The following is a 16619-nucleotide window of genomic DNA, read 5'->3' on the forward strand; positions in this document are numbered from 1 at the left end:
AAATGGCATGTGTGTCTGGGGATGGAGACCATTGCTCTAAGTGATAGAAACAGCCGCTCCTCTAATTTGTCCTCAAGTCACCCGTTTACATTCCCATAGAACATTTTAGCTTCTTCAGTGCCATTTTCACAGCCTTCATCTTTTTCCCTCTCACAGTGTGCCAGCCTGACAGAGCAGGAAATGAGGACATGCAGATCAGGTACTTTGCCAGTGTTAGTGGCGGCTCCAGGTCAAGAAGTCACATCTCTTGATTCCTAATTTTGAACTCATTCTACCAGGCATATTCCAATTATGTTCCCAACTGCATGAGCTATCAGAAGCTGGATGTTTACCAATGAAGTCTTGTCTTCTTCCCTAAAAATGTATAACAACTAACACCCATCTGCCTGCCATGACCTGAATGTGCATGAGTGCTATGATATATCATGTGTGCTCAGTCACTCAGTTGTGTCCGACTCTTTGAGACCCCTGGACTGTAACCCACAAGAATCCTCTTTCCATGGAATTTTCCAGGCAAGAATATTGGAATGGGTTGCCATTTCCAACTCCAGGGGATCTTCCAGACCCAGGGATCAAACCCACGTCTCTTGCATTTTCTGCATTGGCAGGTAGATTTTTTACTAAAACAAGTAATGTTAATCATGGGAACCCAACATAGATCAACTAGGGAGAGAGAAATGCTTGGAAAGCAAATTGTTTACGTAGATTTAGGGACTAGAAACCTTTCTTATTACTCACCTTCTCCAGCCAATGCCAGGATAGTCCTTGACCTGGTCTGTTTCCCATCTGAGTTTTTATTTGAACAAGACTGAGAGCAGGATGACCACTCTGTCCACTCGCTCACCACACAATCCATCCGGCAGGGAATTTCACATGCCATCTGTTCAGGAGGTGGAGATGCTGGGCAGAGACTCCCTGATACATCTTCTCCTGTAATCAACCAGATCAATACAGCTGCTGATGAATGGAAAACCGAGGCCAGTCCAGGAACATTCAGATTCATCTCTTCCTCTATGACTTCAGCTTAGCTTAGAAGACTTCACCTTGTGTCTAAACCAATAATGTTTTTGTTGTTGTTGTTGTTCAGCCGTTCACAATATTTATGTCAAGAAAAACTTTTAGGAGATAATTTGGCATTTAGAAAGGTAGATACAATAGGAAAACTGCCTTTTGTCATCCTTCCCAGGGACAAGTGGGCTTTTTCCAGAAACAATTTAGCCGAGATGGCTGGGGACAGACTGACGTGCTATTGACAACCACATGTAACAAGTACATGCATTTCTGCAAAATTGGAGCTAGAAGCATCTGCTGACCTGAAAAACCACAATTTATGCTGAGCCATCTATTGTACTCCCTTCCCAAGTTATCAGTCTAATTTTCTGTTGGGTGTTTTCATCTCCAAATGCATGTGTGTGTCCTCAGTTATTTCCAACTCTTTGCAACCCCATGGACTGTAGCCCACCAGGCTCCTCTGTCTATGGAATTTTCCAGACAAGGATATTGGATTGAGTTGTTATTTCCTAATCCAAAGGATCTTCCCAACATAGGGATCAAACCTGTGTCTCCTGCAGCTCTTGCACTGGCAGACAGATTGTTCACCACTGTGTCACCTGGGAAGCCCCGTCTCTAAATATGCAATCTTAATGAAGACTATTGCACAATGACTCGTTTATTCTATTTGTGCATAGTGGTAAATAATCCAAAGCCACAGTGGATATGAACCTGTGGCTAAAATTATACACTATGTTGAAACAAATGGTGAACGCAAGCCCCCAATTTTCCCAAATCTATACCCCCTTTGATGAACTACTCAAACCAAAACACACAGACACAGACACACACACACACACACACACACACACACACACACACACATGATAATGGGGAATGTAGTTTTACAATTAACAGACACAGCCAAGGGGATCATTTCTAAGTTGCTATTCTATATCACAAATGATTATAATGAATTTTTTTTTTCTAAACTCTCTTTTAGGTTATGTATCCACTACTTTTAGAATTCAAATATTCCTCTTTATAGATAACAATTCCACTCTTACTATCCCCTCCTTCACAGTCACCTCATGAATACAGAAGACATGAACAATAGTAAAAACATGTATGGTTTGAAGCAACAACATGAAATGTGGAATGGCAGGTCTAGGAGACAGGCAGTTTCCTCTTTGTGACTTTATGCCCGTGGAATTCTCCTGTCATAATCTGACACAAAAAGTAACTGTGAAAGGGGGCTAATATTTATGCAGCATCTCCCTTGTGCAAGGCACTGTCCTCATAAGATGGTCCTAGACACAGGCGTGACCCATCTTGTTTTGTAGATGAGGTGTCAGTGGCTCTGGAAGGAAGACTTGCTCAGGGTCACAAAACTTGCTCACAGGCCTGAGTAGGGAAGCAAATGAAAACTTTCTGACTCCAGAAATTCTGGTTTCTCCATTAACTATATTGTGTCTAATTCCAAGAGATAGATAGTTCTTTTTAAAGGACGTACCAGGTTGGCCAAAAAGTTCATTCAGTTTTTTACACCCAATCTTACAGAAAAACCTGAACAAACTTTTTGACCAATCAAATAAATAAAACAGCTGTCAGTGAGCAAGACTCCCTGGACGAGAAGCTAGTGTCCTCCTAAAATTTGCATTCATATTTGTAAATGAGACCAGGCTCACTGCGCTTGAGGGAAAATAAAACTTTTCAAGCATATTATAGGAAGTAATAGAGATTCTAGCAGATAATCATGCTGAAAGACCAGTTCCAATCACTCTTTTTTCAGTCTCAATCTATTTTCTTGTTGAATCTACACTGTATACTACATGTAAACACAGACACACACACACACACACACACACCCCCCAATATAACTTAGGGAGAGGGCTTCCCCAAGTACAGAAGTAGGCAGGTCAAACAAACATACCAACTACATCTAACAAAAATTCAATTTCCACATTCATGAATATTATGAGCATAACTTCTACACAAAAACTTTTCAAAGCAGTGTCTTTCAAAGAACATTCTGAGGAATAAGATATTTGAAGGTTCTTATTTTAAAAGGGAGGGTGGAGCTGAGAAGTACTAGATTAAAATAGTAAAACTGGTCTCATTACTGGAGAGTAGTAAGTGTTAAAAATGCCAATTATCACATAAACTCCCTTTGATGCAAATAGGATGTAGTATTTTTCAGTCTTATTTGACTAATGGTTTTCCTTTTGGGGGAGCATCTCTCCCAGAAATTTTATTTTTATCAATATGCTTTGAGAAAAATCCTGCCTTCAAGAGTTATAAAATTATCAACTACTATTTGATGAGCATGTATTACATCCAAGGATTAATGGGATAAATATAAATGAAGATACTGTGATTTATCCCCCCAGAGCTCATGATTAATAACAGAGATGAGCTATAAATACAAAAAGATAAAACCTAGTCCAAAAGTAAATGTCAAGTACTGTGTGTTTCAAATAGAGAATCCTGTAGTGATTTAGGGAAGAGAAAGCTCCCTGGGGACCTAATCTGAGAGTAGAAGACTCTCAATAAGGAAAAAGAGAAAGATTAGGAACTGGTGGCAACCAGGGAGGGCATGTCAGTCAATACAAGTGTCAACAAAGGTATAATGATAGGAAAATACAAGCTATGTGGAAGGCAGTTAAACCTGAGGGTTCATGGGGAAAAGAGAAAGCATATGTTGGAAGAGTTGTTTGACATCAAATTCTGGATAACAGACTGAAACACCAGTTCTATTTCCACCTTCATTCAATTCCCAAACGCCCAGGTTTCCCACGACCCAAATTTAACACCCTGTAGGTCATCCATCATCTAGTAGCTTTAGTATTCACTTCCAGTGCTGGAATGGTTTTTAAAACCTAAGCTTTCCTATAAACTGATACGTCCATTTACACAGGGCAGTGAAATGTCAATACTCCCACCAACACTTTGACAGCTTGTCTATATGGGCCAATGCAGAAATGTGAGCAATCAGATAAGTTGTTCTTTAGTGAAGCCAAGCTAATAGTCATAAGCAGGCTATTCAGTTCTTGTGTGAGCTATTTTATAAGAAACCTTGCCAAAGAAAAGATCACAATGGGATCTTAGTTATGGGTAACCTAGTCAGACAGAGTTAAGTATCTGAAGGTGGAGCTTAGGACCACTTATCCTCTGGGGCATATCACTTAACTTCTTTGAACCTCTGTTATCTGCAATAATGAAATAATAACACCTACATTTCAGGGATAGTCTAAGGATTAGAAATCACTAATGCAAAATACACCGCAGTGTTTCCAACAACAGAGGGAGGAGACAATATAGAGGAATGTGAAATAGATCACCAGTCCAAGTTTGATGCATGAAACAGGGCATTCAAAGCCAGTGCACTGGGACAACCTGAGGGATGGGATGGGGAGGGAGGTGGAAGGGGAGTTCAGGATGGGGGACACATGTACACCCATGGCTGATTCCTGTCACTGTATGGCAAAACCCACTACAATATTGTAAAGTAATTAGCCTCCAATTAAATAAATTGTTTTTTCTTTTAATGCCTGCAAAGACATACACCACCAAATGGAGAAGGGAATGGCAACCTATTGCAGTATTCTTGCCTGGAGAATCCCATGAACAGAGGAGCCTGGTGGGCTACAGTCCATGGGCTCACAAAGAGTTGGACACAACCGAGCAACTAACACTACACTACACCACCCAAACCTACCGGCATTCTTGATCTAAAAATCTAGAGATGCATGCCATAGCCATGAGAAGCACTTGCTCTAACATGCATACATACGTACACATTACCAGCAACAGCTTCACAGACTAGTTCATATAATATATAATGAATGCTTATAATTATCCAGATAACTTTGCTTATATGTGACTCATCTAATCCATTTAAAAGCCAAAAATAAAGCACTTGAGCCTGAACAAGCTCATTAGCCCATCTACACTGGTACAATTGTCTTCCTACTGCAGAGAGAACCCATATCAAAAGGGGAGCATTTATTCTTTCCTGTTTTCATTTTCATGGATGGATCAATGAGACCACCTGAAATCTCAGGTAAGCATGGGAAATAAAGCAGCGCATGGGACAGAAACCTAGTCATTAAAAGTGATTTTCACAAGCTCTTATAATCTAGTGTCGCAATAAAACTGAATATATTTAAGAAACTGAATTCATCTTTCAAGAAGACTCTCAAATTGTTCCCTGTCCTCATCAGATTCCCTGATATCAACAATGACAAAGTGGATTATCTCTCCTGAAGGAGTAGACTTCTTTAAATTAGTTGTAATTCTGAAAATAAGGTACAGGGTGCTGCTCCAACTTTGCGACTTTTTAAAAAAAAATTTAATATGGTGACAGCCCATTACATAAAATTAACCATTTTAGAGTAAATATTTCAGTAGGATTCGATAAATCACAATTTTTTTACAGTCCATCATCTCTATTCTTTGTGATTCTAGAGACCTTGGCTTAGATAACTGGGTGACCCGGTCTTGCCCGTGGGTCATAGTACCATTCTCATGCTTGCCCATTCATGACTAAAAACAACAGTTCTTAGATAAGAGAAAGATTATTTTCTTTTTTTCAAAGTACAGTGTATTTACAATGCTGTATTAGTTTCAGGTGTACAGCAAAGTGATTCAATTATGTGTGTGCATAAGAGGGACTTCCCTGGTGGCTCAGAGGAATCATTTTTGGATTCTTTCCCATTATACATAATACAAGATATTGCATATATCTCCCTATGCTACACAGTCACTCTAGGTCCACTATGGAACTAGGAACTATGGATGGAGGTTCGTGACATTGCACAGGAGACAGGAATCAAGACCATCCTCAAGAAAAAGAAATGCAAAAAAGCAAAATGGCTGCCTGAGGAGGCCTTACAAGTAGCTGTGAAAAGAAGGGACATGAAAAGCAAAGGAGAAAAGGAAAGATATATCCATTTGAATGCAGAGTTCCAAAGAATAGCAAGGAGAGATAAGAAAGCCTTCCTCAGTGATAAATGCAAAGAAATAAAGGAAAACAACAGAATGGGAAAGACTAGAGATCTCTTCAAGAAAATTAGAGATACCAAGGGAATATTTCATGCAAATATGGGCTCGATAGAGGACAGAAATGGTAGGGACCTAACAGAAACAGAAGATGTTAAGAAGAGGCGGCAAGAATACACAGAAGTACTGTACAAAAAAGAGCTTCATAACCCACATAATCACCATGGTGTGACCACTGACCTAGAGCCAGACATCCTGGAATGTGAAGTCAAGTGGGCCATAGGAAGCATCACTGTGAATAAAGGTAGTGGAGGTGATGGAATTCCAGCTGAGCTATTTCAAATTCTGAAAGATGATGCTGTGAAAGTGCTGCACTCAATATGCCAGCAAATCTGGAAAACTCAGCAGTGGCCATAGGACTGGAAAACGTCAGTTTTCATTCCAATCCCAAAGAAAGGCAATACCAAAGAATGTTCAAACTACCGCACAATTGCACTCATCTCACCTGCTAGTAAAGTAATGCTTAAAATTCTCTAAACCATGCTTCAACATGAACCGTGAACTTCCAGATGTTCAAGTTGGATTTAGAAAAGGCAGAGGAAACAGAGATCAAATTGCCAACAACTGCTGGATCATTGAAAAAGCAAGAGAGTTCCAGAAAAACATCTATTTCTGCTTTATTGACTATGCCAAAGCCTTTGACTGTGTGATTCACAATAAACTGTGGAAAATTCTGAAAGAGATGGGAATACCAGACCACCTGACCTCCTCTTGAAAAACTGGTATGCAGTTCAGGAAGCAACAGTTGGAAAGGACAGGGAATAACAGACTGGTTCCAAATAGGAAAAGGAGTATGTCAAGGCTATATATTGTCACCCTGCTTTTTTAACTTATATGCAGAGTATATAATGAGAAACGCTGGGCTGGATGAAGCACCAGCTGGAATCAAGATTGCCAGGAGAAATATCAATGACCTCAGATATGCAGATGACACTACCCTTATGGCAGAAAGTGAAGAGGAACTAAAGAGCCTCTTGATGAAAGTGAAAGAGGAGAGTGAAAAAGTTGGCTTAAAGCTCAACATTCAAAAAATTAAGATCATGGCATCTGGTCCCATCACTTCATGGCTAATAGATGGGAAAGCAGTGAAAACAGTGGCTCACTTTGTTTTTCTGGGCTCCAAAATCATCGCAGATTGTGATTGCAGCCATGAAATTAAAAGACGCTTACTCCTTAAAAGGAAAGTTATGACCAACCTAGACAGCATATTAAAAAGCAGAGACATTACTTTGCCAACAAAGGTCCGTCTAGTCAAGGCTATGGTTTTTCCAGTGGTCATGTACGGATGTGAGAGTTGGACTATAAAGAAAGCTGACCACCAAAGAATTGATGCTTTTGAACTGTTTTGTTGGAAAAGACTCTTGAGAGTCCCTTGGACTGCAAGGAGATCCAACCAGTCCATCCTAAAGGAGATCAGTCCTGGGTGTTCATTGGAAGGACTGATGTTGAAGCTGAAACCCCAATATTTTGGCCACCTGGTGCGAAGAGCTGACTCATCTGAGAAGACCCTGATGCTCGGAAAGATTGAGGGCAGGAGGAAAAGGGGCTGACAGAGGATGAGATGGTTGTATGGCATCACGGACTCAATGGACATGGGTTTGGGTGGACTCCGGGAGTTGGTAATGGACAGGGAGGCCTGGCGTGCTGCGGTTCATGGGCTCCCAAAGAGTCGGACATGACTGAGCAACTGAACTGAACTGAACTCTAGGTCCTTGTTGCTCATCTATTTTAAATATAGTAGAGTGTATCGTGTATGTGTGCATGCTCAGTCATGTCTGATTGTTTGCAACCCCATGGACTGTAGCCCACCAGCCTCCTCTTTCCTTGGAATTTTCTAGGCAAGAGTACTGGAGTGGGTTGCCATTTCCTTCTCCAGGGGATCTTCCCAACCCAGGGACTGAACTCACATCTCTTACATCTTCTGCATTGACAGGCAGGTTCTTTACCACTGAGGCCACCTGGGAAGCCCATAGTATGTATCTATTAATCACAAACTCCAAATTTATCCCTTCTCCTATCTTTTCCCTTTTGGTAACCATAACTGTGTTCTTTTACATTTATGTGTCTGTTTCTCTGTTGTAAATGAGTTCATATGTATAATTTTTTTTTTAGATTCCACATATAACTGATATCATAAGATAGTTGTCTTTTGTGTCTGACTTACTTCACTTAGCATGGTAATCTCTAGGTCCAAATGAGAGAAAGATTCTTGAACACATGAATAAACTCACGATTCCCTGAAAATCTTCTTTTTTTCCAGTTCAAATGTATATGCTACTTAAAGTATAAATAGTTCACAGCAGACTGTCTATGGTGGCCATGTAAATTTAACACTAACGTAGCTTTCAGACTTTGGCTCCCACATAAAATTAATGTTTCAGCCACACCTATGCTATATCCTATGTCCTGTGGCATCCTTTGTTTTATAATACTAAGGAACTAGAATTTAATATTATAAGCCACCATCTCTCTTTATAATAATAGAACAAACAGCTATGTTTCTTATTTTTCTGACCTGTACTATGTATCCAAAATGAGAAAAGATATAGACAAAATAGAAATAAAATGAGAAACCAGATAGCTACAAATCTACAGTCTGATTTAAAAGTAGACTAGCATTTTGTCATCATACACAATTTAAACTATCTTACTCTTTCAAAAAATAATGCAAATTGGGTACTTCATCAATATTTCCTCTTGTATACTATTACACTATCTATGGAAAATAACGAAGCAGTTATTGAAAATACTTTACACGTCATAAAATTTTATGTCCTATTTAAATCTGAGAAGAATGCCAATAAACGTTGATTAAATGCTTGCCAACAGCTAGTAAGATGTCAGTGGATGGTATACAGCAAATTTCCTGGAATTCATATGCACTTAATTTCATTTTTTAAATTTAAATGTTATCTCCTTAAATGTAAGTAGCCCCTAGCCACTTCTGGACTGGGGCTCTACTCAGCTAAGGAAACGTTTATACTTCAAAAGAACAAAATACGAAAGAAAGCTAAGGGCTAAACAGAAGTTATGTGCAACTCTGCAATGCCAACAATGCAATTAATGTTTCTGCTTGCGAATTTTACCATTTGAAGCTTATCTATCTAGTTTGTACACACAGGAAGGCAAATTTTAAAAATATGATGTTAAGTATTATCATATTTATAATAACAAAAACAACTGAAGTAATAAAATAACATCAGCGTGTGATATCTGGGAAAGTATAGAGTGGGCTGTACGCTGCACAAACCACATTGCTTTTTTTTTCCTCAAATTTTTTAAAGTTTTAATTGGAGGATAATTACAATATTGTGATGGCCTCTGCCATACATTAACATGAAGCGGTCATAGTTAAACATGTGTCCCCTCCCTCTGGAAGCCTCTCCTACCTCCCTCCCCACCCCATCCCTCCAAGTTGTCACAGAGCACCAGCTTTGCATTTCCTGTGTCAGACATCAAACTCCCACTGACCGTCTATTTTATACATGGTAATATATAATATATATATTATATGTATATAATATATAATTATCCCACCCTTTTCTTCACCTAATGGATCCAAAAGTCTGTTCTTTCTGTCTGTGTCTCCTTTGCTGCCCTACTGACATCATTAGTGAGGCATTACTGTCACACCTGAGGTACAGAGAGCTTAAAACCACTTGTTCAAGAAACATGTGGCTGGTAAGTGTCTGACCTAGAACTGGAAAACATACCAACTAGACCCTAAAAGCTATATTCTTAACTATTTTGCTGTATTGTGTCATGGTTCATATGTCACATACGCCTTTCTCATCATATTACTTTTAACTGATACTAAACTATGAAGAAAGAATTCTATACAATCCATTGTCAGCTAGTAAGTATATTTAGTATTGGAAAGAATCAGCCCAAAGGAGTGAGCAGCTTAATTATCTAGGAATTACATCATAAGATGAGGCAGAACAGGGTGATATTTTTCAAAAATAGAAAAGCAGATGAAAAAGAGTTCATCATGCAGAGTTGGAAGAACAAGATAGAAGGCAAGACAAAATAGGAACACGAAGTATGGATGTTCAGCAAAAACAGTACACTGTATGATTAGATAAATGACACAAACACAGGCTAAACATAATAATGATGTGGCGCTAGAGGTAAAGAACCTGCCTGCCAAGGTAGGACATACAAGAGATGCGGGTTCGATCCCTGAGTTGAAAAGATCTCTTGAGAAGGAAAAGGCAACGTGTTCCAGGATTCTTGCCTGAAGAATCCCACAGAGAGAGGAGCCTGGTGGGCTACAGCACATGGAGCCCCAAAGATCTGGACATGACTGACTGACTGAGCACACACACACAACTGTATGCACGCATGCTCAGTCGTATCTGCCTCTTGTGATCTTATGGACTATAGTCCACCAGGTTCCTCTGTCCATAGAATTTCTGAGGCAAGAAGACTGGAATGGGTTGCCATTTCCTACTCCAGGGGTTCTTCCTGACCCAGGGATTGAACACCCATTCTTGCATCTCCTGTGTTGGCAGGTGAATTCTTTACCACTACGCCACCTGGGAAGCCCAGTAATGATTAAGGACGCTCACAAAGCAGAATAACAATACACTTCTAATAGCTGATCAAAGAAAAGAAAGGAGAACATAAGAGCAAAGGCTAAAATAAACATAGGGGAAAACTCAAACATTAAAAGGAAAAGACTTTAGGTAAGAAATAATAACAGCTAAATATAAGAAAACAATATTTCCAAGATAAACATATTTACAATGGCCAGAAGCTGAAATTGCATCTAATGGCAGGTGAGCTCTTTGTTCAGAAGTCTGTCTAACTGAGCAGCTGTATCAAGTTTCTCAGCATACAAGAATATATTGATAATAGCAGCTAACACTTTGATCATTTAGAATGTACTCAGCATAATGTTACACTTTACATGTATTTAGTAACTCATTGACGCTCAAAAACATCAATAATAGTAAACATGTATACTGTACATAACAGATGTTAGTTATTACTCTAAGTGAATTACATATATCAACTCATTTGGACGTCACGATACTATGCCATAAGCACTACCATTATGTTCATTATATAGAGGAGAATATTGAGTCTTAGATGAGTTAAAATTACCTGCCCAAAGTCAAACACAAGTAAAATGGTAGTTTGAATTTGGACCTGGGTAACTTGGCTCTAGAGCCCATTTCTTAAAGGCAACGCTGTATTGACATGTACACCTTCGACTCAATGTCAGGACAATTTATGTACCCAGCTGTACAAAACTCAATCCAGTGGAGAATCAGTGAACTGTGAAGCATCCCAACACATTTAGCTCATGAATTCTGTGTGTTACTCAGGGTGCGAGAAGATGCAAAAGGGCAGAAACAGTCTATGATTTAGGAGCAAACTACAATCGCTCAAAAAAACTCCAAGTAAAACCTAATAAAATTCTTAGTGGGGAAACGTCACATTTCCTTGGTCTCAGTCACACATTCCAGAGGGCAGTAACCACTATTTTATGTGTATGAAAAAGGTCTGAAAATTATGCACTCTGATTTAGGCTTGGAAAAAATATTTATATATTTCTGGTTTTGACACCTTCCAAAATGTGACCTTGAAAAATAACTTCTTCTTTTCTAACAAATGACATCAGTTTGCTCACAGCCCCAATTTCTGGTCGGTAGTCAGGGCCAGATGGGAGTTGGGGAAGGAGGGGAGAAACAGAAACATATCCATTTAAAGTAACTTAGCAACTCATGATCAAACTGTATCATTTCAAAGTTAACTCCATCTCAGTTTTTCAATGCTTCTCCCTCTCTCCTTTCTTCCCTTCTCTTTGGGTGGCAGCTGAGTCTAAGAAGAATGTCTGTCTCAGAGCTGCACATTCTCCTTTGAATTCTGTTGGATCCCTACTGAGCTATTACCATCAACCTGGTTTTGGTATACCATTACCTAGTCCTTAAAGGTGCGTCTGCATCCACTCTAATTTCAAGGTTTCCTATCACAGCTACTGACTTTCTAATCCACACACTTTATACTCATTTAGACTTGACTCCAAGCTAGGTCCAGTTTCCTGGAGGGGTCAGCACCTCCACATCCTATAGTGGGGCATGATTTCAGGACTGCCCCCATATTACCAGGAAACTGGGGAGACCCCATTGGGAAGGTGGTGAGCAGCTGGCTCAGACCCACTCTGTGCCTGAACACAGCAATCACTGCTTCACTGTGGCAGCCCCATCGCTTTTTGTTGGGAAACAAGGAACTCTGTGTGCAGTCTCTTTCTGCAGGCTCAAACCAGAGAAGGAAGTACTAGCCCTACTGCTTTGGTTTTCCCTTTAACTTATCTGAAATGTCCACAGTTTTCATTTCCTCAGCCCAGCATTTCAACTGCAGAATGAAAAGGAGCCAAGGGACCTCATGTCCATGTACTTCTCAAAATCTTCCCTAGATTCCTTCTTTCTGATCCAGGAAACCATCTAATGCAGAAGTCTGGCTTGTGCTAAATCTGTATTCTGAGACTTCAGGCCTCTCATTTTAATCTCTGGAGGGAGCTCTTCAGAACTTATAAAACGCTTTTCTTACATACACCTGCCTCTTGCATAAGAAAGTCAATTTTTCAGGATTATTGTCCCTGAAAAGAGCTTTAAGATTTCATTTTGGGGCACTTACTTGTTCTGTTTGCATCTGAGATATAATAATAACCTAACTTTTGTGGACACAGTGGATAGCTCAGAAATCTACTGAGGTGGGGCAGGAAGGTGGGGGAGGTCCTGTCCAGTAAGGCACAGAAGCAGACACCGAAAGAAAAGCACTCACGCGTCTTAAAACATAATTTGAGGACATCTGCTTAGTGTGGAAATCCTGTTTCTCATGAGAATTTTATAGAGATTCTAATTTTAAAAAAGATTAATCCAGAGGGACAATAATGGAATAAATATACTTAATAATGCAAGACATGCTTTTACAAAAGAGAAAATCTCAGAGTAAATTAACAGCACATGATAAAGGACAGAATATTGGGAGGAGCTGTGACATCTGGGTTTGAGTTCTGCCTTGAACACTTAACAAAATGTGGCCACGAAAAATGGTTAAGCTTTTTTAGGCTCCAGAAGCCTTGTGTAAGTAGGAGGTGGGGCACTGCTATCATCCTTGATTATATTATCTGGTCAGATGATAGATCAAAGAGGCTAATGTAAAATAATGCTTTGGAAATTGCAAAGCATCATTTATATATAATGTAGCTTTTTATTATTGGTGAAAATGGGGCTAAAGGGCACTCCAAATAGGAAAATGATTTAAGTCAAAGATACTATCTTTCTTCTCCATCTCAATTTTGTCATAGCTAGAAAAATAAGGGGCACTGAAATGATTATAAAGAAATAATGTTACTCATTTCATCTACTTATCTAGCTATATAACTAGCTATTAAGAAAAGGATTTGGACCAGCTTGAATATGTGGTATACCTTTAGAAAGCACTTAAATTTGTCTAAAAGCTTTCTGAAAATCAATATTTTTAAGTTAAACTGAGGAAGTCAACAGAGTAAACCAATAAAAGAGCAGTAAAGAATGGTCATTTTCTCTCTGTAATTAACCTTCAGAAACATAATTTTAATGCCTTTAAGTGGGAAATATATTATGATTTATTTAACTACTTCACTTTCATGGCACAATTAAGATGTTTTCAATTCCTCTTTTGATAAGCAATACTGCAAAGAACATTGTTGATTAAATCATTGATTGCTTTCCTAAGAATAAATTTCTAGAAAGGGAAAAATAAAGTCAAAGAATATGAACTTCATTGAAGTCCTTGCATGGAAAATAGTGCCAGTTTGCTTTTTAGTTTTTTATTCCTTATCTTACCTTCATTTTAAAATTTGCACACAATAAAATTCACTCTCTGTGCTATACAATCCTGTGCATTTTGGCAAATACATAGAGCCTTGTATCCATTATCAAAACTATGAGACAAAACAATTCTATCACCACAAAAAACTTCCTTGTGCTGCCTTTTTGGAATTATCCCTTACATCCTCCGATCTCCCCCTGAAAAATTGATATGATCTCTGTTCTTACAGTTTTATTTCTGTCCCCCAGAACGTCACAACAGTGGAATTATACAGCTTGTAGTTTTTGTACCAATATGCATTTGAGATGTGCCCATGTTGCTGCATATAAGAAGAATAGTTCATTCTTTTTTGTTGCTGAGTAGTATTCCATTTCGTGGATACAGCACATTTTGTTTGTCTATTCAGCTGAAGGACATTTGCATTGTATCCACATTTTGGTGACTATGAATAAAGCTGAAATACAGGTTCTTGTGTAAATATAAATTTCAATTTCTTTGGGTAAATAATTAGGAGGGTAAATATGGGATCATACGTAAGTGTTGATTTTATAAGACACTGTCAAACTGTTTTCAAAGTGTCCAGACTATTTTCATTTCATCAGCAATGTATGAGCTTTCTGGTTGCTCTGTCTCCTACCAGCATATGGTATGACAACTCTTTTACTGCTTGCTTAATTTTTATTATTCTTTTTTTTTTCTAATTTTATTTTATTTTTAAACTTTACATAATTGTATTAGTTTTGCCAAATATCAAAATGAATCCGCCACAGGTATACATGTGTTCCCCATCCCGAACCCTCCTCCCTCCTCCCTCCCCATACCATCCCTCTGGGCCGTCCCAGTGCACCAGCCCCAAGCATCCAGCATCGTGCATCGAACCTGGACTGGCAACTCGTTTCCTACATGATATTTTACATGTTTAATTGCCATTCTCCCAAATCTTCCCAGCCTCTCCCTCTCCCACAGAGTCCATAAGACTGTTCTATACATCAGTGTCTCTTTTGCTGTCTCGTACACCGGGTTATTGTTACCATCTTCCTAAATTCCATATATATGCGTTAGTATACTGTATTTATGTTTTTCCTTCTGGCTTACTTCACTCTGTATAATAGGCTCCAGTTTCATCCACCTCATTAGAACTGATTCAAATGTATTCTTTTTAATGGCTGAGTAATACTCCATTGTGTATACGTATAGGGATATAGCGGTAATATATTGTCATTTTGATTTTAGTTCAGTCGCTCAGTTGTGTCCGACTCTTTGCGACCCCATGAATTGCAGCACGCCAGGCCTCCCGGTCCATCACCAACTCCCAGAGTTTACCCAAACTCAAGTCCATCGAGTCGGTGATGCCATCCAGCCATCTCATCCTCTGTTGTCCCCTTCTCCTCCTGTCCCCAATCCCTCCCAGCATCAGGGTCTTTTCCAATGAGTCAACTCTTTGCATGAGGTGGCCAAAGTACTGGAGTTTCAGCTTCAGCAACAGTCCTTCCAATGAACTCCCAGGACTGATCTCCTTTAGAATGGGCTGGTTGGATCTCCTTGCAGTCCAAGGGACTCTCAAGAGTCTTCTCCAACACCACAGTTCAAAAGCATCAATTCTTTGGCACTCAGCTTTCTTCACAGTCCAACTCTTGCATCCATACATAACCACTGGAAAAACCATAGCCTTGACTAGACAGACCTTTGTTGGCAAAGTAATGACTGTTTTTTAATATGCTATCTAGGTTGGTCATAATTTTCCTTCCAAGGAGTAAGCGTCTTTTAATTTTATGGTTGCAATCACCATCTGCAGTGATTTTGGAGCCCCCAAAAATAAAGTCTGACAGTTTCTACTGTTTCCCCATGTATTTCCCATGAAGTGATGGGACCAGATGCCATGATCTTAGTTTTCTGAATTATATTTTCCCAATACTAATGGTGCTGAATATCTCTTTATGTTGTTATTTACCATTTTTACATTCTCATTGGTGAAGTGTGTATCCAAATCTTTGACTTTGTTTTTATTTGGATTAAGTTATGGATTGAATGTTTCTATTACTCCAAAATTCACAACCCCCAATGTTATGGTTATTTGGAGGTATGGCCTTTGGGAGGTGAATAGCTTTACATGAGGTCCTGACAGTGAAACTCTCATTCTGAGCTTAATGTCCTTATAAGCAGAGGAAGAAAGAGCACACAGTGAGAAAGTGGCTGATACAGACCAAGAAGCAGGCCCTCATCAGACACCAATCTACAGGCACCTTGAATTTGGACTTCAAGGACAGTTCCAAATAAATGTCAGTTTTCAGTTCACCCAGTCTATGGTATTTTGTTACAACAGCAGCAGCTAAGACAGGCTATTCTCACTGAGTTTTAAGAGTTCTGCATATATTCTAGATATAAGTCCTTTGTCAGATTTGTGATATGTAAATATATGCTCACAGTCTGAGTGTTTCCTCTTTTCATTTTCTTTCTTTTTTTTTTTTTCTCAGCAGTACTTTTTTTAATATAAATTTATTTCTTTTAATTGGAGGTTAATTACTTTACAATATTTTATTGGTTTTGCCATACATCAACATGAATCTGCCATAGGTATACACGTGTTCCCCATCAGCATCTTTTCAAAGCAAAGTTTTCATTTTTAATTAAACTTTTAAGTTCCATTTGTCAACTTCTCCTTCATGCATTGTGCTTTTACACCATATCCAGTTTGTTTTTCAAAAAGACAAATTTTCAGGAAGGAACAGAAAGTGGATTGTCTG

At 39.0% G+C, this 16619-nt stretch overlaps 1 protein-coding gene across 1 annotated transcript in view; it reads right to left on the minus strand.

Annotated features, from left to right (window-relative positions):
• Positions 1–16619, minus strand: part of THSD7B (thrombospondin type 1 domain containing 7B) — a 929494-nt gene that overhangs the window by 500364 nt on the left and 412511 nt on the right. Inside the window, exon 7 of the mRNA XM_061439032.1 lies at positions 739–930. Coding sequence (XP_061295016.1) covers positions 739–930 — 192 coding nt within the window. The remainder of the gene's footprint in view (positions 1–738; positions 931–16619) is intronic.

Source organism: Bos javanicus, chromosome 2 (genome assembly GCF_032452875.1).
Source record: "Bos javanicus breed banteng chromosome 2, ARS-OSU_banteng_1.0, whole genome shotgun sequence".
Lineage (NCBI taxonomy): Eukaryota > Metazoa > Chordata > Mammalia > Artiodactyla > Bovidae > Bos > Bos javanicus.